At 43.9% G+C, this 21,483-nt stretch overlaps 1 protein-coding gene across 5 annotated transcripts in view; it reads right to left on the bottom strand.

The window, feature by feature from the left end:
- Positions 1-21,483, bottom strand: part of DENND4C (DENN domain containing 4C) — a 259,443-nt gene that overhangs the window by 5,866 nt on the left and 232,094 nt on the right. For all 5 annotated transcript variants that reach the window (XM_073542724.1, XM_073542725.1, XM_073542727.1 and 2 more), the window contains 8 exons: positions 10,709-10,818; positions 10,316-10,491; positions 7,987-8,166; positions 7,015-7,192; positions 5,259-5,504; positions 4,986-5,103; positions 3,849-4,002; positions 3,706-3,770 (listed from right to left, as the gene is read on the bottom strand). In XM_073542724.1, the coding sequence (XP_073398825.1) occupies positions 3,706-3,770; positions 3,849-4,002; positions 4,986-5,103; positions 5,259-5,504; positions 7,015-7,192; positions 7,987-8,166; positions 10,316-10,491; positions 10,709-10,818 (1,227 nt within the window). The remainder of the gene's footprint in view (positions 1-3,705; positions 3,771-3,848; positions 4,003-4,985; positions 5,104-5,258; positions 5,505-7,014; positions 7,193-7,986; positions 8,167-10,315; positions 10,492-10,708; positions 10,819-21,483) is intronic.

Here is a 21,483-nt window from a genome sequence, read left to right on the forward strand (position 1 = left end):
AACAAAGCTATGTGCCGTAAAATTACAAATTTTTATTAGAGACAAAATTTTTGTTTTGCGTATGGCTTTATCGAGGGGTATCTGCCGCCATCTAACAGGTAATGTGCCTCCACTTATTGTACTCAATTCACTTAATTTTGATCATTCAATGAGTAATGACATCTTTTCACAGCTACTAATGCAAACACTTTGCTTATAATTATTTACTGCTCATTCACTTTACAATATATGGAGCATACTTTGCCCATTCATGGCAATACTCTTACTTTGTTGGTATTCTAAGTTGATTTCTCTTTTGTCTTTTATATGCCATATTTATTCATCTTTTATATTGCATATCTGGCCCACTCTTCATAGATAGGAGGTTTGTTTATTTATTAACCCCTGATTGCAATTTTTGTGGTATGCCAGTATCTTATATAATGTTGCATTTATTATTTTTTGGCATTCTTACTGACAACTTTTTTGCATTTTATCATTGATGTGTGGCTCTTTTTTTGCACATTATGTCCCCATTTTATATTTATCTCATTGGTTTTTTTAAAATTTTGTCTCTAATAAAAATCTGTAATTTTACGGCACACAGCTTCGTTTCCCTTGTTTTGGACTGCTCTCCGTAAGAATTTCAGCAATTTTGCAGTTTGTTTTTGGCAATGCGTTTTCTACAGGTGAAACAAAAGGAAAATTTGCTCTCTGATTATCACAGGATAGGAGTGGGTTTAGCTAATCACCCTCCCTGTGCCTAATTAAGCAGTTTATTGACACCTCAATCCATGCATTTAAGGGGCCCGTCACACATAGCGAGATGGATGATTTTGTGACGCATCAGCGATCTCTCTGTGTGTGACCCACATCAGTGACCGGCCCCCCCGCCGGGTATCGCTGATCGTGCAGGAATGTTCTGGGCCATTTTTTGCTCGTTGGTCTCCCGCTGGCCAGCAAGCATCGCGTGTGGCAGCGGGAGACCAACGATCAGCGAGCTGTAAGCAGACGCTGGGAGCTGGTATCCAAGGTAAATATCGAGTAACTAAGCACGCGCGTCGCTTAGTTACCTGCTCTGTACCTTGGATACCAGCGTGCTCGCACTGGGAGCTGGTATCCAAGGTAAACAGTGGGTAACTAAGTGACGCCCACGCTTAGTTACCCAATATTTACCTTAGATACCAGCTCCCAGCGCGAGCATGCTGGTATCCAAGGTACACAGCGGGTAACTAAGACGCACGCACTTAGTTACCCGATATTTACTTTGGATACCGGCGTCCTCGCTGGTGCAGCTGCCTGTTTGACATCTCACCAGCGATCATGTAGCGATGCACCAGCGATCCTGACCAGGTCGTATCGTTGTCGGGATCGTTGGTGCATCAGGACCCTAAGGCTATGCGCACACGCTGCGGATTCTGCTGCGGTTCTGCAGCTTTTTTGGCCCTGCGGAACCGCAGCAGTTCCGCTGACATGGTACAGTATCATGTTACCCTATGGGCTTTAAAAACCGCTGTGCTCACGCTGCATTTTTTTCTGCGGTATACAAACCGCAGCATGTCAATTGTTTGTGCGGATTTCGCAGCGGTTTCACACCTTTAACATAGTAGAGGTGTGAAACCAAAGGGCAAAACCGCAGGAAAACTGCAAGTCACTTTACCTGCGGTTTTACCTGCGGATCCGTGCGGAAGAACCCGCAGGTGAATCCGCAGCGTGTGCACATAAGTATCTAAACTGTGGCAACAAAAACTCACAACTGCATGCAAAGTTTAATTAAGAATATGCCTTTTACACAGTCTGATCCTCAGCGTAAAATAAGTTGTCCACTTCCCTAATCATGAAAGTTACATGCTGCATTGCATACTACATAATTTAACATTAGAGAAAAAGTTTATACATTTCTCAGACATGAAACAGATGTCAATCAGAAATTAATGTTCCCATAACATCAATTTTTTTTTTTAACATATACACCTATGAATGTACAGATCTGTGCCATGTATAAACTTGCATCCTATAAGTTTCTCAGCAGCACTGTGGCTCAGAGTTTGTATGTTCTCCCCATGTTTGCACCAGTTTCTTCCGATGATAATGTCTGTAAAGCGCTGTGGAATTAATGGTGCTATATAAGCATGTAAGATAAACAATGTTTTTTTTCGGCAGAATATCTTGATAGTGTATGGAATTTCACCAAGTTCGCATTTCAGTAGCAAATTTAAAATTTTGGTTACAATCACGATTTGATGCTAAAATGCATTGTCTGTAAAAAGGATTAAGATGTATTTTATACATGCTACGCTGTGATCTTTTATTTAAAAAAAAAAAAAAAAAAAAAAGTAGTTTTTGGTAGTAATAGTTTATGGCGTGCAGTATGACATTTACGGATGACAGCATAATATTTCATGTCCTTCTTTCAGAGTGTTTGAGACCAGGAGCTCATGTTTGTGTAGATGTTTGCACACCTTTATCTTCTATTTTTCCATTTTGCTTACAAACCTCTATTTGCATGTGAGTTTATTTTTATAGGTTACCTTTTAATAATGTAAAGCCAGAAAAACTGGTGAACACCACCCTGTTATTACAAGCCATAAAAACTAGCACTAAGTAAAAAGTTCCCTGAAATGGCCTGGTGGATTTAAAAAAAATAAAATAAAAAGTGAATACTTGGGAGGAGAGGAGAAAAAAAATAAGAGGAAAGAGTGTTCATTTTGACCTAGTGAAAGGTCCTCTTCAACGGGGTTCTCTGGTTTTCTGCCAGCAATGTCTTGGCTACAAAACACAAATATCTGACATACTAGAATTAGTGGAGTGCAAGTGCTCATTACTCGAGTTTGCCTGGGGTGCTCGAGCATGCAGACAGCCACAAAACATGTGGGGATTGCCTGACAGACACAGGCAATCCCTGCATTTCTGTGACTAACGGCCATGTAACATGAGGCAGCGGGGACTCGAACATGTCACTCAAACTCCCATGATACTTGGTGCATACTCGAGCACCCTAGGCAAACTCGAATAGCGAGCACTTTTTGCTCATCACCAACTAGGATATAAACTAAAAAGAAGAAAAAAAAAAAAAAAAAAAAATCAGCAAAAATGATTCAAACTCTTAAAATTCAAAACACATTTTAACGATACATGATAACGTAAATTACTGCACCTGGTCAAGGACTTTAGCCCAACACTAATGTAAATTTGCGGCGTGGGGTTAAAGCTCCTGCAAACTAGGATCGGGTTGGTTCCTCAGTGGAGGAATCTCAGGAGAAAGCATAAGCCTTCATCACTACTTGTATCTATTTCGCAGGCCACATTGATACACTAGGAGTGTTATGTAATGTACACAAGTATCAGCACCGCAGTTGATTGCCATCATAGCAAGGATGCTGGATCCATGTAGACCCAGATCAGAACTGCCTGTAACATATAGCACTGCAGGGGTAATTGGTGAAACTATGGAATTACCAGTTAAGATGGAAAAATTGAATAATAGAAGGAAATTTAAAAAAAAAGTTCCCCAGAGGTATTATATGATCTCTTGAGGGACAAATTTGATGCAGAAAAAAACAACTACCCAAGAAAAAAAAAAAGCATAGAAGCAAAAACTGAGAAAATTGGCCTTAATGCCTTTGCAGGTCTGGTCCTTGTGGGATTAGCTTGCATATATTGCATATAATCTGTTATAGGAATTAGTTATCCCTTCCCACTAAACAGATTTCAAACTGTACTTACCAATATCAATGTTTTCTCGACCAAGAGCAATCAAAGACAGGTATAGGATTTCTCTGTAAATGCTCCTATAGAGATAAAATAAGTAAGCATAAGAATCAATACCATACTAGAGAGTCACCCACAAAGACGATCCCAAGCCTTACCTTTGCCTTTTGCTGGCTGAAGTATATTTCTGCACCAACAAGCTAATAGGCCTAAGAACATCATTGTGCTGGATACTGAGAGTTATGCTGTCAAGCAAGTGACAGATATCTTGCAAATCTTTGGGTATGGGAGCTCCTGTCTTCTTTATAGATTCTTTAAGACAGGAATAAATATTAATAGATCAGTACAAAACAATGTAAAAAAACAAACCCTTGATGTTACGTCATGTTTGCCATTAGTGAAATGTTGCAGACTCCCACAATTCAGAACGGGTAATCTTTGGATAGCGAATCAATTTCTTTTCTCCCAATTCCTAATGTGTGGTACTTAATTTCAACCCTTAAAATTTTTAGATTCATGAAACCCGAGCCATAGGCAACACGAATCAGACAGGACTACACACTTGCAGCCAGGCATGAGTCACTCTGGAGAGCTGCGTTATCTCGGAGTAACATACTTCTATCTGCCCTGCTCCAGTAGACTGCACATAAGAGGAGACCTGTGAGTCAAAGGGATTGGGGAGGAAGAAACCAGCAGGAGACCTGCTTTGTTGAACTGGATCCACCATGTAATAGTGGGCCCTGTATATTCTTAGTGTGCACAATCATCAATGGGTGACGTGCGCTCCACCATGAAGTGCATTCGTCATTTCCGCACACATTTGCATGTCACTTCCTGTGGGTGGCCACATTTCCCTATGTACACGAGTCATTGATTGGCATGCATTCCACTATGGAACGGACACATTTTCACTCATATGCCTCTAGGTTTGTGCTCTATAATTTGTATACAGATATACTAATTACCAGGCATCTGAATGTTATTAGCACTACTACAATGGCAGTGCTCATTGGTCCAGAGTAGTTTAAATATATTTCTATCACTCCGTGAGAAAGCTTAGGCGAAACATATAACGTGTTTAGCGTAAAATATTACCATTTATTGCAAGTGATAATTCTACCAATAACATGTAAAAATATCACTACTACTACCACCCAGGATTGTGTCAAAATAAAAGGAATATTGTTTTCAGTATTAAAATGCAAATTGCCAAAAAAATAAACAACCTTATCATTTATAAAGCTGTTTCCAATAAAATGATATTTGTTAAAAAGAAAAAGCTGAACATATATTACCTATAGTCCGCCATTTCATATAAAGAGCCTCTCCAGGATCTTGGTGGAGGTTGACATTATCCCATAACAGCTGAATGTAGACAAGTTTGCTGTCTTGGGATAGTGATGATTGTGGCACCTAAAAAAATAAGTCAATTTTTTCATTGAACGTTGAGCATAAAATTTGTTCATAGAGAGAGTATTATAAATATTGACTAAACTAAAACATTGTCATTTACATTGCATTATTAAAAAGTTACAACAGCAGCTAAGATTTCATAGGAATTAACACACCTGTTCCCCTCCATTGCAATGTTCGGATGTCAGGATAAGTCCAGGCAGATTGCTTGGTAAATCCAGTCTCCTGAAGTACCATACCAGGTTCCAGAATATGATTGGATGCTGATTTATAAAAGTGGATGTATGGATAACTTGCTCACCCTCATTTTCCAGCAATGATTCCAGTTCTTTGCGTAGTACAAGAGGACTAAGATATGGGACCGAAACAGGGGGAGGGTTATATCTCTTTTCCAAGGGATCCTTTAAAAAAAAAAATAAAAATAAAAAAAATTAAAAGTATATTTAAAGGTGCTGTCCCACAAGCAAAGTTCATTTTAATCAGCACATCTTGGCATAGTAGTATGTTCTACAATTGGATGTGTTAATTTTTTTCCTCTCATTAGATGATCTGCTATGTACGGTGTAATGTGCTGTGTCCCACCATGTAAGGGTATGTGCACACTTTGCGGTTTCTGCTGCGTTTCCGCAGCATTTTTGGCTCTGCAGAAACGCAGCAGATTCTGCTGCGTTGTACAGTACCTTTATTTCCTATGGAAATAAAAAAAAAGCTGTGCACATGCTGCGTTTTTTTGTCAATTGTGAGGTGTAAAACCGCAGAAAAACCGCAGAAAAACCGCAGAAAAACCGCAGCACTTTGTCCTGCGGTTTTCTCTACAAAATCCGCAGAGACAAAAAACTATGTGTGCACATACCCTAAAGATTCTAGCCAGGGGAGAAAGTATAAGTGTATATACCGGTGACACTCTCAGCTGTGTGTGTGAGTGAACAGATTTCTCTGCCTGTTTGTTTTATCACAGGAGAAAGTGTTTTTGTATTTCACCAGACACGTTCTCTTAAGTCTTGCCATGTCATCAGTATATTCACTTAGGCTACTTTCAGACTAGCGTTCTTAGACGTAGCGCAGGCCCCCCTGGCCACGCCTCCTCTGGTCAGCTCCTCCTCTGATCGCACGACTCTGCATGCGATCAGCGTACCCTATATTTAGCGTAGGGTATGCTGGTATGATTTAGCCGGCGCTTGCGCCCTTTTGGCGCTGCGCCGAGCGCACAAAAACGCACTGTTGCATTTTTGTGCCCTCGGCGCAGCGCCCAAAGGGCACAAACGCCGGCAAAATCATGCCAGCGCACAGCCAGCGTACCCAACGCTAAATATAGGGTACGCTGATCACATGCAGGGTCATGTGATCAGAGGATGAGCTGACCGGAGGGGGCGCAGCCGGGGGCGGAGCTTAGCTGCGGCCATGCGCTGCGTCCGTTAACACTAGTCTGAAAGTAGCCTTATACTTTCTACATGGTCAAACGCAGAAAATAACAGTAAATAGCAGGGACACATTTATAAGAGTATGTGAGCAAAGGAAAGTTGTTTTTTAACCACGTCCAATTGTGGAATAATTCTTAATATTCCAAGATCTACTGATTTAAATGTATTTTGTTCATGGGACAACCCTTTTAAAATGAATATGGAGACACTCGCCAAGGAAAATGCAATAGCAAAAATGTCTGGGTAATATAGTACCAAAAATAAAAGACAGAATTTAGGGAACACAAAATATAATGCAAGAAAATAAAAAAGTAGGGAAATGGAGGGAAGAGATTATTTTTATTTAGTAAATGAAAAATACTTAAATTTCAAAAATGTTTAACAAAGTGTAAATCAGTAATATCAAGAGTGAAAACCTGCATGCTGTAATAGAAAAAAAAACAAAGAAAATGAATAAAAAAAATAACCACACTTGACAGAGTCAACATACCACCACTTCTTGCAGGCTGTTCGGTAAACTGACAGTTGATACACCATGCAATGGCTTTTGGGGCAAGTCAAAATTCTGGAAAGGTCCTCCCACACTATGACTCCTTGTTAATGAAGCAACTCTCTTTGTTGCACTGTTGCTATCCAAATGTTTCAGTGTGTCCTCACCATGACTATCACTGGAATAAACATTAAAAAATAACTGGTACAGATCACTGAAGAAAATAAAAAATTAAACAATCCAGTGTCCTAGGTCTACAGCTCTTATTTTCGCTCTGTGCATCTCTCAACAGAAGAGGTAGTCACAGCAACATATACGTCAAATTTTTAATAGGTTGCTTTAAGAACCATAATCTCCCATTTTCTCCATTATATTTCTGATACATTAGTCACAATTTAAAGAAGCACTCAGATCAAAGTTTCTATTCTCTTAATATATTGCAGTTATCATATTATATAGCATTGTGTACTTACAATTGCTCATTTTGTCTTTCTACCCAGCTAATTCTTCTATTTTATCTGCTCTATGTAGAAACCGGAAGTTTGTTGTCCCTGCATTTATCATTTCCCTCTTCAACTCCTGACCCAGTTCCCCCAAACCCCACCAGGGACTTTTGGAGTGAGTTATGACTTGTGCTGGGAAAATTGACCTCCTGCTTCTACACAGAGCATTCAAGGATTCCACTAGTCAATTTTTAATCACGTGATGTCATAGACCTAATGAAAAAAGAAAATTAGTTGGGTAGAAAGGCAAAATGAGCAATTGTAAGTTCACAGTGCTATATAATATGATGGCTGCAATATATTAAGATAAACACTTTGATGGGAGTGCTTTTTGAAAGTACAATATCCACAAGAATCTTTATTCCACAATTCTAGCAGAAGTCTGCAGATTAACCCAGTAATAAGTCATACACCTTATGGATTGATGGTTAAGGAATTGTGGCTTTGGAAAACAAGAAATTAATATTACCTGTTATCAGTAAATGTATTCGCATGTGCTGCTGCTGTGAGTGGAGATGAAGAGCCTGACAAGTTAATCAGGTCATTAGAAGGAAGGACAGTTTTCATTTGAGGCTGAGAAGTCTCAGTGGCTGCCTGATGGTTACTGCTTTGTAGGCTGTCACCCGAATTACTTGGCTTGAGAAAGAAACTGATAGAAAGAAGCAAAAAATCTAAATTATATACGGTAGGTATATTAGTAAAGCATATGAGGGAAAAAAGGTTCGAGACTTTTCAGAGTTAGAGATGCATAATTTCCATATTTTTATTAAAAACGCTACAATACTTTATTATTTCTTAAAAAAGACCTTTCACATGCTCTAAAATATTAAGTCAGCTCCTCTGATTCGGACGCTGTATTTGTTTTTACGCTGCATCATTTGAAAGCAGAAATGGTCACATTCACAATATTTGTTTCTTCTGAAGCGCAGTGTATGAAAGCTCTGCTGCAGTCCAACTTGGAGTTTCTTCAGAGTCTACTATGGGGGGCATTTGCTTTCACCACTCCCTCTCCAACATTGCCAATCACAGCTCTGAAACTGATCTAGCAGTCTCAGCTGCTGCTGCGCTGTGACTGGCAGCTTCAGCACATGCCACCAGTGAAGACTGAAGAAATGCTCAAACTCTGAAGAAGCACTCAGACTGCATTGCATCACTCCATTGCAGAGATAATCATATCTGTAGTTCTCCAAAAGTGATGGAGATGCAATGCAAAAGGAACAGGGTTGAAGAAACGGAGCTAAGAAATCTTCACAAGATACTCAAATCCTTTTTTTTAGCAAGTGACAAGTGATCTAAGAGCCAAACCATTTAAAAGTTTTAGGTGGCAAGCAAGGCTGGCGTTAGGGGCAGGCAGAACAGGCAGCCGCCTAGGGCCCCCGCTCCTCCAAGCGACCCCAGCCAGTAGCGTGATGCTAATAGCGGCACACCACATAGCCCCCCACCTCCGCATTCAACTTATCGGTATAGACGCCAATACAGTTGAAAGCAGTGATTGAGGAGAGAGCATCATGTCATGCTCCCTCTTCCATCACTCCCCCTCTGCCTCAACATGTGTCAGCAGTGGAGCTGATCAGAACAGTGGGGGAAGGAGGAGGAGAGGTAAGTATTGTGTGTGTATTATAGTGTGTGTGTGTGTGTGTATGTGTGTGTGTGTATGTGTGTGTATGTGTGTGAGAAAGACTGCACTATACTGTGTGTGGGGGCTGCATTATACTGTTGTGTGGGGGGCCTGCACTATACTGTGTGTATATGTGTGGGGCTGCACTACACTGTGTGTATATGTGTGGGGCTGCACTATACTGCGTGTATATGTGTGGGGGGCTGCACTATACTGTGTGTGTTTGTGGGTGGGGGGGCTGAATTACACTGTGTGCCGGGCTGCAGTCTACTCTATGAAGGGGGCTGTAGTATACTCTATCAAGGACCATGAGGAGTGCATTTTACTATATGTACTATATGGGGCCTGCATATACTGTATCAAGGAATATGTGTACCAATCATTCTTCCCCAGCCTGAGTAAAGGTATATGCACACGATCAGTAAACGATGCGGGTTGGACACTGCGTACTTGTGCAGCATCCAGATGTTACAGCACAGTGGATGGGAATTCAAGATATCCCATGCCCACTATGCATCCACAGATGCCCGCGGATCACCCGCAGAGACGGACATGTCCGTCTCCGCAGGATAAATCTCACCCATACAATGTATTGAACGCAGTGAATCCGCATGGTTCAAAGAACACATGCGGATTCACATGCATTTGAATAGCTGGCAGCGCTGTGGACATGGACATGTGCTGCGTCCAAAGCGCTGCCAATTACTGAACATGCACACCTACCCTAAAGAGGCCAGGAAACAAGCGTCGAACGACTTCAATATTGTCGATCACGCTTGTTTACCAGCCTGAACTCAGTGCTTGTAAATACAACAGAAATGTTTCTGTATGATGGTGCAATATGTGAGCATTTGGGGGACCCACTTTTTCTAAAACCGGCCCTGGTTGCAAGTACCTATTCCTGTTCAGTAGGTATTAAACATCTTTTAACAGAATTTCATTTTTCCTTTATAATTTTACATGATTTTTTTTGCATTGTATTGTCTCAACTGGTGCAATCATATTACCATTTTATTTTTAATATACAATAAAGTAATACTGTGGCAGAAACAGGACATGTTTTTTTTTTCACTTCTACTAATATTCTTTCCTGTTGTTCATATATTAATAATTTTAAAGTAAAACCTCTGTACTGACCCATGCCATCAGTTAGCATTATAAATTATGAAAACAAACAAACCTGGTGGAACCACGCAAGTCCTTAAACTCAATATTAAGAAAAGGCAGGAAGGTGACTTTACAGAAAGGACACGTGGTGTTTAAATTGGAGTCATCAGCAGTCCATCCCGCCATGATCTCTTCATCATACACTAAGGCCTTACAGCCTTGGCATTGTGAGCAACTCGACATCAGGACCTGCAAGCACACGATGGGGAAAAAAAAAGAAAGACACAACCTGTTAGCGAGATAGGAATAAAACCATAATGACCATCCCTCATTTGTTTTCCAAAATATACCCATTATAATTAAAACTAAAAGTAACTCTCTTTTCCTATGTGCGATATAGACTTTTTTGAAAGTATCTAACTGACTTTGTTTTTTTTTGTTCATTTCTGAAAGAATGCTCACTTACTTCCAATGCACAGTTCTGAAAGATACTCGATAAGCTGGTATTTTGAGATGATCCATGCTCTGACTTCTCAGATTCCAATCCTCGTACACCTTTACCTGGTGTAGGTTCACCTTAAAATACAACACTCTTTATTGACTTCATGACTTGTCATAAACAGTATCAATATACAGGTGCAGCAAACTCTATTCACTTCTATTGGAGTTCCAAGAATAGAGAAGTACACTTCACTAATTTTTGGAACTCCCACAGTTGAGACTATAGAGCATGGCATAGAATACCCACATGATGTAACAACCTAAAATACAATATAACTGAAATGCAGCAATTAAACAACTGTAGCAACTGGAATGCTGCTCCATACACTCCTAGGGAAGTTTCAAAAATAGCTAAGTGCACTTGTTCACATATTTTTGGAACTGCCATAGATGAGAATGCACAGAATTGCTCAGCATCTCCAAATCTACCTATAGAGTCCAAAACGCGAATAATAATAATTTTATTTCTATAGCACCAACATAATCCGCACCACTTTACATTTTAGAGGGGACTTGTACAGACAATATAGGGATTTTTGTATACTCAACGTAAAATCCTTTTCTCTGAGCCATTCATTGGGGGACACAGAGACAGTGGTGTTATGCTGCTTGCCACTAGGAGGACACTAAGTAAACCAGAAAAAAGTTAACTCCTCCCCTGCAGTATACACCCTCTCGATGGATATCTCCAGTTCAGTGAAAAAAAAGCAGGAGGAGCCTAAACAGTCAACAATAACCATAACTATGTCAAAACCTAAGAATGCTCCAAACGAGCCAGTAGGCTAAACCGGGCGGGTGCGGTGTCCCCCAATGAATGGCTCGGAGAAAAGGATTTTACGGTGAGTACACAAAAATCTCTATTTTTCCTACGCCTCATGGGGGCACACAGACAGTGGGACGTCCTAAAGCAGTCCCTGGGTGGGGAGCATACATCTGCTAATACCCCATGTACCACTGAGTCAACGCTGATTGCAGGATGCGTCTTCCGAGAGCTGCATCCGCAGAGGCCTGAGAATGCATTTGGTAATGTTTTGTAAAAGTATGCAGACTGCAGACTGGACCAAGTCACAGCCTTGCAGACCTGGTGCTGAATGGCCCAAGAGGCGCCCACTGACCAGGTAGAGTGCGCCTTAATCCCAGCTGGGACAGGCGCATTCCTGACACGGTAGGATTCCTGAATCACTGAGCAAATCCACCTGGCTAGCGTTGCCTTTGAAGCAGCTAGACCCTTCCTATGCCCCTCTGGAAGTATGAACAGGGCATCTGACCTGCGGAAGGGAGCAGTCAGCGAGATGTACCGTCTCAGCGCCCTAACCACATCCAGGGTGTGGAAGGCCTTCTCAATGCGATGGACTGGCTCCGGACAAAAGGAAGGCAAAACAGTTTCCTCGTTGAGATGGAAAGAGGAGACTACCTTGGGCAGGAAGGACGGGGACGTCCTGAGAACTACCTTGTCCTGATGAAAATTCAGGAATGGAGAGCGGCAGGACAGGGCTGCCAATTTCGAAACTCGTCTGATTGATGTAATTGCCACTAGAAAGACCACCTTTCAAGAGAGGATGGTCAATGACACGTCCTGCATCGGTTCGAAAGGGATCTCCTGTAAGGCCTTGAGATCCAGGTTAAGGTCCCATGATTCCAATGGCCTTCTATAAGGAGGCGCCACATGGGAAACTCCTTGAATGAACGTCTTGACCTGAGGTTTGGTGGCAATTTTGCGTTGGAAAAGCACTGACAAGGCAGAAATTTGAGCGAGGTAAGCGCGAGGCCTGAGTTTAATCCAGATTGAAGGAACTCCAATATGGCCGGAATGGAGAACACCAGAGGGGATAGACCATGATCCTTGCACCATGAAAAGATGATTTTCCAGGTGCGGTGATAGATACGCCTGGACACAGGCTTCCTAGCACTAATCATGGTGGAAATCACGTCGTGAGAGCACCCAGCCTGTGCTAAAATCCAGGATTCAACGCTGTCAAAGACAGGGCCCCGGAGTTCTGGTTCTGGTGGGCCCTGAGAAAGCAGATCCGTGCGATCTGGAAGTCGCCAGGGGACGTCGGCGACTAGTTGTATTAGTTCTGCATACCAAGCTCGGCGCGGCCAATCTGGCGCGACTAGGATCGCTGGTACACCCTCCACTCGGATCTTCTTGATGACCCTTGGAAGCAAGGGAAGAGGGGGAAAGATGTATGGGAGCCGGAACCGGTGCCATGGCAGAACTAGGGCATCCGCTCCGATGGCGCATGGATCGGGCAATGAACCGAGACACCTTGTTGTCTTGAGGCCATGAGGTCCACATCAGGAGTCCCCCAATGATGACAAATCTGCTGAAAGACTTCCGGATGAAGAGACCACTCTCCCGAGGCAATGCTTTGGCGATTGAGGTCTGCCGCCCAATTTTCTACTCTCGGGATGTGGATTGCTGTGATGGATGAATGGTTGGTCTCGGCCCAATGGAGGATGTGACTCACTTCGTGCATGGCCATCCTGCTCCGGGTACCCCCCTGGCGGTTGATATACGCTACAGCCGTCGCGTTGAAGGATTGGATCCTGATGGGGTGACCTGCGAGGAGATGGTGGAAACGCCGTAGAGCAAATCTGATCGCTCGTATCTCCAAAATGTTGATGGGGAGACGTGACTCTCGGGTCGACCAACGACGCTGTGCCGTGTGGTGACGAAAGACCGCACCCCAGCCGAGAAGACTTGCGTCGGTGGTTACAACCAACCATTTTACTGGGAGAAAAGACCTCCCTTGATTCAGGGAGAACCTCAGAATCCACCACCTGAGGGCTTGCCTGACCCGCAGGGACAGAAGGATCCGACGGTCCAGGGAGACCGGGTTCTTGTCAAAAGCTAACAGCAACGCACGTTGTAAAGGACGGAGATGGAACTGCGCAAAAGGAACTGCTTCCATCGCAGCTACCATCTTTCCGAGAACTCTAATGCTGAAACGAATGGAGCGAGAAGCTGGACGAGAAAGAGTCCGCACTGCCTGTTGTAAGGCTTGCGTCTTTTCTGGAGGGAGAATGACCAACCTGCGGGAAGTGTCCAAGATCATTCCTAAAATGGAAATCTGCTGAGCCGCTTTCGGGGAAGACTCTGCGAAGTTTATCTCCCACCCCAGGCGCAAAAGTGTATTTACGTTATCCCCACAGATTCCTCGCAGGCTGGAAGGGACGGACCCTTGATGAGCAGGTCGTCCAGATACGGTTACACCACTACTCCCCGAGAGTGGAGAATGGCCATGACAGCCGCCATGACCTTGGTAAAGACCCTGGGGGCAGCGGCGAGTCCGAAGGGCAAGGCAACGAACTGGAAGTGTTCCTCGTGAATTGCAAAACGGGCAGATCGGAATGTGAAGGTAAGCGTCCTTGATGTAGATGGATGCTAGGAACTCTCCTTTTTCCATGGAAGCGACAACTGATCTGAGAGATTCCATTTGAAATCGCCAAACCGTGACAAACTGATTTAACAGTTTGAGATCCAGAATGGGTCGCATTGTCCCGTCCTTCTTTGGAACCACAAAAAGGTTTGAATAAAATCCTCTGAACCTTTCGTGATGAGGGACCGGAATGATGACTCCGTCCTTTAAGAGAGCCTGAACAGCCCGAAGGAAGGCTCTTGTCTTTCCCTTGGGGGAGAGGAAAGGAAAAAGCGAGTTGGAGGGGGAGAGGAAACCTCTATCTTGTATCCGGAGGACACCAGCTCCCTGACCCACTTGTCGTGGACGACCGCGAGCCAGGTATGGCTGAAGGAAAGTAGGCGACCGCCTACTCTGTCGGCGTCCGCCGGATACCGCAACAAGTCATTGGGTAGATCTATGAGATCTGGCTCCCCTGGATCCAGAAGCCCTAGGCCTGGGTTTCCAAGAGCAGTTAGGTCTGTATGAGTTCTGGGAGCCTCTGTCTCCGCGCGGAGATGGACCTGATCCGGAAGAGAAGGTAGAGGAGAACCAACCGGAGTTGTTGCGAAAAGATCGAAAGTGCTTCGGCTGTTGGTTGCGAAACGGCCAAACAGATTTTTGCTGAGGAAGGAATTTACTTTTTCCTCCAGTAGCATCAGAAATAAGCTGATCCAGTTTCTCGCCAAAAAGACGACCCGTTTGAAAGGGGAGAGAAGTCAACGATCTTTTAGATGTGGCATCCGCCCGCCAGTCGCTGAGCCATAGGGCTCTTCTAATGGAGATCGCATTAGCGGCAGTTTGGGCAGCGCAATTGGCGGCATCAAAAGAGGTGTCCACTACAAAGTCTGCTGCGTGAATTATCTGCCTGGCGACCGTGGTTGCCTCCGGAGGAAGATTGGTGCCCTGGAAGAAAGTAAATCAGGACTTCTGCCCAAGTGGCCATTGCCTTAGTGACCCAAATTGCCGCGTAAGATGGAAAAAGCGCTGCTCCTGAAGCTTCAAGAACTGAACGGGCAAGGTAGTCAATCTGACGATCGGAGGGGTTTCTGATTGAGGAACCCTCAGAAACGGATAAAAGCGTTTTTTGAAGCAAGACGAGATACAGGAGGATCCACCGGGGGGGGGGGGGTGGGGGTGGGACTGTAACCAATCCTTCATTAGGTCTGGATCAAAAGGGTATTTAGCCTGAGTAGACTTTTGCCCTGTGAATCGCTTATGCGCACGATCTCTATGTTTCGGGACAATTTCCTTAAAGTCTGGATGGCTGGTAAATAACCTACGCACACGCTTGGTTTTCTTAAGTGAGATAGGATGTGCTGGAGTGGGAACACTATCCTCATCCAACTTCAGAATCCTGTTGACTGATTCTATAAGAGAATCAAGCGACTCCTGATCAGTTGGGGGATTCTGAGGGGCTGACATGTCAGATTCGAATTCAGAGTCGTGCTCGCTGAGAACTCCAGGAGAGGGAGAGCGAGAGACAGGAGTCGCAGATGCAGAGGCGCGAACGGAACTAGGGGACGCGTCATGGGTCCGCTTTCTAGAGACCTGACCATCCCTTGACGGAGTACGGCCCCTGCTGGTGGACAGTTCCCGGCCGACGCCAGAGCCTTCCTCGGGGGGGGGGGGTAGGACGCCTTCTGGCTTAAAGAAATATAGCCTGGGTAAGATACTCCACCGACCATGACAGGGACGCAGCCCACTCAGAGGTACTAAACGCAGGAGGCCCGTCTGCAGCGGCGATTGAGCGCAGGTCGGGGCGCAGGCTGGGTCGCACTCCGTGCATAACGGATTAGTCTGTGCACTGGGCTGTGCACTGGGTAGGGCAGACTTGCAAGTGGCACACACGGTAAAAAACACAGTGAGCTTTTTAGCCGCCCGTTTAGCCTCCTTAGATTGAGACATAGCGCTCCAGGAAGGGTTAACGGCAGAGTCTGCTGCAGGAAACGTGCCGGGAAGGGGTTAAGCTTTAATCTGAGGGCAAATGCAGCTTACCCGGTCCTATGCTGTGTCCCCCGGGAAGAATAGCGGTGGCCCTGCGGTGTCACCCAGTATCCGGCAGAATGCCCGCCTCACAGCTTCCAGAGCAGGCTGAGGTAAAAGGATATGGCCCCCGAGATTATAATTGCGTGTCTTGTCAGGGATGAGAGGCGCCAGGGCGCCGATAATAGCGCGGGCGGCGCTATTCAAATTGCGGCCTAGTTGGCAGGAAAAGCCGGGGGCTAAATTTCTGAGCTATCACCGGTAGGCGGGGCGGCGCTATTACAATTGCGGCCTAGCAGGCCGGAAAGCCGGGGACTAAATTTTATCGGGCTACCCGCGGTAGTGCTGCGGGGGGTGCACCGCTGCTGACGCTACGTCAGCGCTTCTCCCGGGAACCAGGACCCGACCCCATACCTCAACTCCAGTGCTCGGCGCTGTCCGGCCATCCATGCAGGCTCTCATCTCCTGGGCTGATGTAGCAGAGCTGGAGGAGTTCTTGAAGGAGCCATGCTCAATCGATCCTCCCTATGATAGGGGGATGGAGAGCTATGGGGCTGATTCAGGGCCTACGTAAGCGCTGTCCAGTCTTCTCCATTGTGCCTGCCCTCATATCCGTAAGCGCTGTCCATGGAATCCTGAATTCCGGTTGTGAGGATCAAAATTGCTAGAGGAATCAGCCCCAAACATCGCAGGAAAGTATGGGGAGGTATACTCCGCGTGCTTGCCTATTGTTGGTTCGGGGGAGAGCGGGCCGTAGAAAGGAACCATCGCCCCCTTCACTCCGTTAATTAAAAAATAAAAAATTACAGAAAAATCAAAAATCAAATAAAAATGGTGGGGTCTGAAACCAGACCCAAGTGCCTACTACAGACACTAAGCATGAACTGGAGATATCTCATCCAGCGAGAGGGTGTGTACTGCAGGGGAGGAGTTAACTTTTTTTCTGGTTTACTTAGCGTCCTCCTAGTGGCAAGCAGCATAACACCACTGTCTCTGTGTCCCCAAATGAGACGTAGGAGAAAAAGACATTACAGAATAACCATCACAAAAATCAACAGATGCCAAGAGGAATGAGGGTCTTTCTCACAAGCTTACAATCTACAAGATAATAAAAGAGACACGAAAGGTGGATGGCATCAACCACTTTCATTATACGGTTCAGCAATCAATGTAATGCTGCATGAACCGGTAACTAACCAGTATGTGTAAAAGTACAGACACAGAGGGTTATTAAATGCATACAGGGTGTGAGAACAGATGATAAAAGGGTCCTGGTTTTGAAGAAAATTTTGAATTTTGAATGGGCAACACAGGGAGAGATAGATAAATATGTTGAAGCGGTAATCCAGTCTGAAGAAACGCGTTTTTAGGGCACGCTTAAAACTGTGGGTATTGAGAATTAATCGAGTTATCCTGGGTATTGCATTCCAAAGCATTGGCGCAGCATTGAGAAGTCTTGGAGACAGGAGTGGGAAGTTTGGATGATTGAGGATGTTAATCTTAGGTCATTAGCAGAACGAAAGGCCTAGGAAGGGTGGCAGACAAACAAGGGAGGAGATGTAGGGTGATGCTGAACCGTGAAGCGCTTTGTGGGTGAGAGTGAAATTTACACTGAACTCTGGAGTGGATGGGCAACCAGTGCAATAACTGGCACAGGGTAGAGGTATCGATTAGTAGAGAGTTACAATAGTCCAGACGAGAATGAATAAGAGATACAATAAGAGTTTTGCAGAGTCTAAAGTAAGAGAAGGTCAAATTCTAGAAATGTTTTTGAGGTGCAGATGACAAGAGCGAGCCAGTGATCGGATGTGGGGAGCGAATGAAAGATCTGAATCAAGTATTACCCCAAGACAGTGGGCATGTTGCTGGGGAGTAATGGAAGAACCTCATACGGAAATGGCAATGTCGGGCATAGGTAGGTTAGTGGAGGGAGAAAACACGAGGAGTTAAGTTTTTGACAGGTTCAGTTTCAGATAGAGGGAGGACATGATGTTGGTGACAGTGGTAAAACAATCACTGGAGTTTTGCAATAATGCAGGTGTGATGTCAGGAGTAGAGGTGTATAATTAAGTATCATCAGCACAGACATGGTACTGGAAACCAAATCTACTGATTGTTTGTCCAATAGGGGCAGTAAACAAGGACAAGAGGAGGGGGGCTAGGACTGATCCTTGAGGAACCTCAACAGTAAGGGAAAAAGGAGGAGGAGCCAGCGAAAGATACAGTGAAGGAGAAGTCAGAGAGGTAGGACGAGAACTAGGAGAGAACGGCATCTTTGAGGTCGATGGAGCGGAGAAAAGTGAGGAGGAGCTGATGATCCAAAGTGTCGAACGCTGCAGAGAAATCCAGGAGAATCAGCAAGGAGTAGTGACCATTAGATTTAGCTGTTAGTAGATCATTAGACTTTAGTGAGGGCAGTTTCAGTACAGTATAAAGAGAGGAAACCAGATTATAGAGGGTCAAGAAGAGAGTCATCTGAGAGATAGAGGATTAGACGGAGTGGACCAAGCGTTCCAGGAGTTTAGAGATGAAGGGAAGATTAAAGACGGCTCTATAGTTAGAAACACAGTTTTGGTCGAGGGATGGGTTTTTAAGTAATGGATGTATGCTGGCGTGTTTAAATGAGGAGGGAAAGCTATCAGAAGAGAGAGAGACGTTGAATATTTTTGAACACTTCTTCCGTGACTGGCTCAAAGACAGGGAGTGAGCTAGATGCGGTAGGAGAGGGAGTACAGTGCATGGTATGAGGGGATTGTTAGAAAATTTGTCGGATATGGTAAATTTTTCATTGAAATGTTTGCCCAGATCGTCAGTGCCGAGAGTTAGTAAGCTGTGAGAGGCTGAAGGAGGAGGCTAGAGATAAAAGATGAGTGGCAGATGGGGAGAAGGGAAAACCAGTGGGGATGTTAAAGTCTCCCATGATGAGGGTGGGGATATCACAGGCTAGAAAATGTGGAAGCTAGGTGGTAAAGTGATCAAGGAACTGACAGGAGGGGCCCAGAGGACGATACACAACCGCCACTCGCTTTGAGAAGGGGATGTAGAGTCTGACAGCATGTACCTAAAAAAAGAAGGGAAGGTAAGTGAGGGTACTTGTGTGATAACCTGAAAGGTACATTTGGTTCATAGGAGCAGACCAACACCTCCACCTGATCTGTTGTCTGATATTGGGGCATGAAAGAAACGTAGTCCACCATATGAGAACAGCAGCAGTGATGGTGTTTGACTGCTGGATCAAGGTTTCAATAAGAGCCGGAAGGTTAAGAGAATCAGAAAGAAAGAAGTCATGGATGAAGGAGAGTTTATTACACGCTGAGCAAGAATTCCAGAGGGCACCGTAAAAAGAGTCAGAAGGCATGCTGGGAATATTAATGAGATTTGAGGAGTTTGACTTACTATAACTCGAAGGGCCAGGGTTAGAAAGATATGTCCTGCGACTAGGAGGATAGAAAGAGTGAGCAGATAGTTAAGTGATTTGTGAGAGTGTCTCTTGTGTTGTATGGTGGGACTGAATGGATCTGTGCAGCATTGTGAAAAGAGCGCTATACATAGGAGAAGACAGAGGGGCTGGTAAGGATGCAGTGTAAAGAGTTTGTGCAAGGACGGTGGATGTGAGTGAATGCAGCAGCCAGGATATAAATTATACAAATGGACTGGCATTCCATGTGAAGTGGTGCTCAAGTAAAATTCAATGTATAGAATTCAAAAGGTCCTGGTACACACATACCGATGAATCAGGGTTTCAATTCAATAAACACAAAAATCCAATTAGGATGTATTTCAGCCCATCCAAGTCTTTCATCAACAATGGGAAAAGAAAGATTTGTACAACATATAAAGTGTAACTCAAGGGAAGTGACCTAATCACAAAGAACTGCAATCAGACAGCACAACAAAATTATAAAACAAAAAAACAAAACGCGATTTCTCACTGTGAAAGGAGAGGAATATTCAAATACATGATATCACATAGAAAACATGCTTATATCCATTAAAGTTATATCCATTAACAAATCCACTTACAGTATTCTCTCCTTCAAGAATAAATATACAGCTTACATAGTAGATATGTCTCAATATGGATGCATCATACTCTGATGTATAGTCTGCGCCATTGATATCTCACAATATTACTATTGAATTATTCTGATTAGTCTTTTTATTTAAAAAAAAAATAAAAATTATTATATATAATTGAGGGGTAAGGTTTCTCCTTGTGGAGAGTGACATACCAGCTCTGGCTTGTCCAGATAAGGAGCATTGCACAGCGAATAAGCCTCCTGACTTTGAAAGTGACTCAAAATATAATATAATATAATATAATATAATATAATATAATATAATATATATATATATATATATATATATATATATATATATATATATATATATATATATCTCCTGTTATAGCTAGAGGGTTCTGTGTGTTCTCCCCAGGATATGCACGTAGGCGTATTGAGGCTATGGGAATGCATTGCAGTCACGGGCATAGCTGTGATATTTTTTATGTCTTGCATATTTAGTGAATAAAGGTTATATTTCATCTTTTATTTTGTCTTTATGTCCATTTTCACAAAGAGTTCTGGACCCATTATGATTCAATTTTGAGCCATTTAAGTATAATAGGGGTTAACCATAGGATCCCGCAATTATTTAGGTTTGTGCAGACACACCAGTCCTCCTTTTAGTTTATGAGGCTTTCCAACCAGGCTCTTTTAGGTCAGGTGATCACTACACAAAGGCTCAGGATGCTATAAAAGGACGGTCCGTATACTGGGAGGCACAACCCTGATGAAGAGAGTAGCCCTCTCTCAAAACGCGCCAGTTTTGTGCCACTAGCGAGCCACCGTCCCTTCCCTAGTGTGACGTCACGCTAACCCCGCTCCCTCCATACGCCGATCTCCTTAGCGTTGCTCACGGCCAGAGGGCGCAAAGCAGCGGTGGCTTCCACTGCTCCACGGATCAGCAGTAGCGGATGTATTCCCTCAAGTTGAGCACTCGAGCCTGCTTCACCGATCACTAGCCTGTCAAGTAAGTGCTTCACAATCCAGCACAATGTCAGCGGGCACAATTTGTCACTGATGTTCATCCACTTTGCAGGATCTGTGCCTCCATGTGTACCTGCAAAGGACTAAGGTTTTCTAATCCAACTGAGGGCATTTAATATCAAGCAAGGTTAGCACCTAGGACTTACTTCAACCTATTTCCCGTTTTTTTGGTACATTCCATTATCTCTTATTTTACTTTTTCAACCAGCCTCTTACTACACAAATCCATTATCAGGATGTATCATTCTATTTCTAACATCTAAGCAACGGTTATATTCATAGTACGTTGCCCACATGGCTCTGAT

This window comes from Dendrobates tinctorius, unplaced genomic scaffold, assembly GCF_039654945.1.
Source record: "Dendrobates tinctorius isolate UK_male_01 unplaced genomic scaffold, ASM3965494v1 ptg000128l, whole genome shotgun sequence".
Taxonomy (NCBI): Eukaryota; Metazoa; Chordata; class Amphibia; order Anura; family Dendrobatidae; genus Dendrobates; species Dendrobates tinctorius.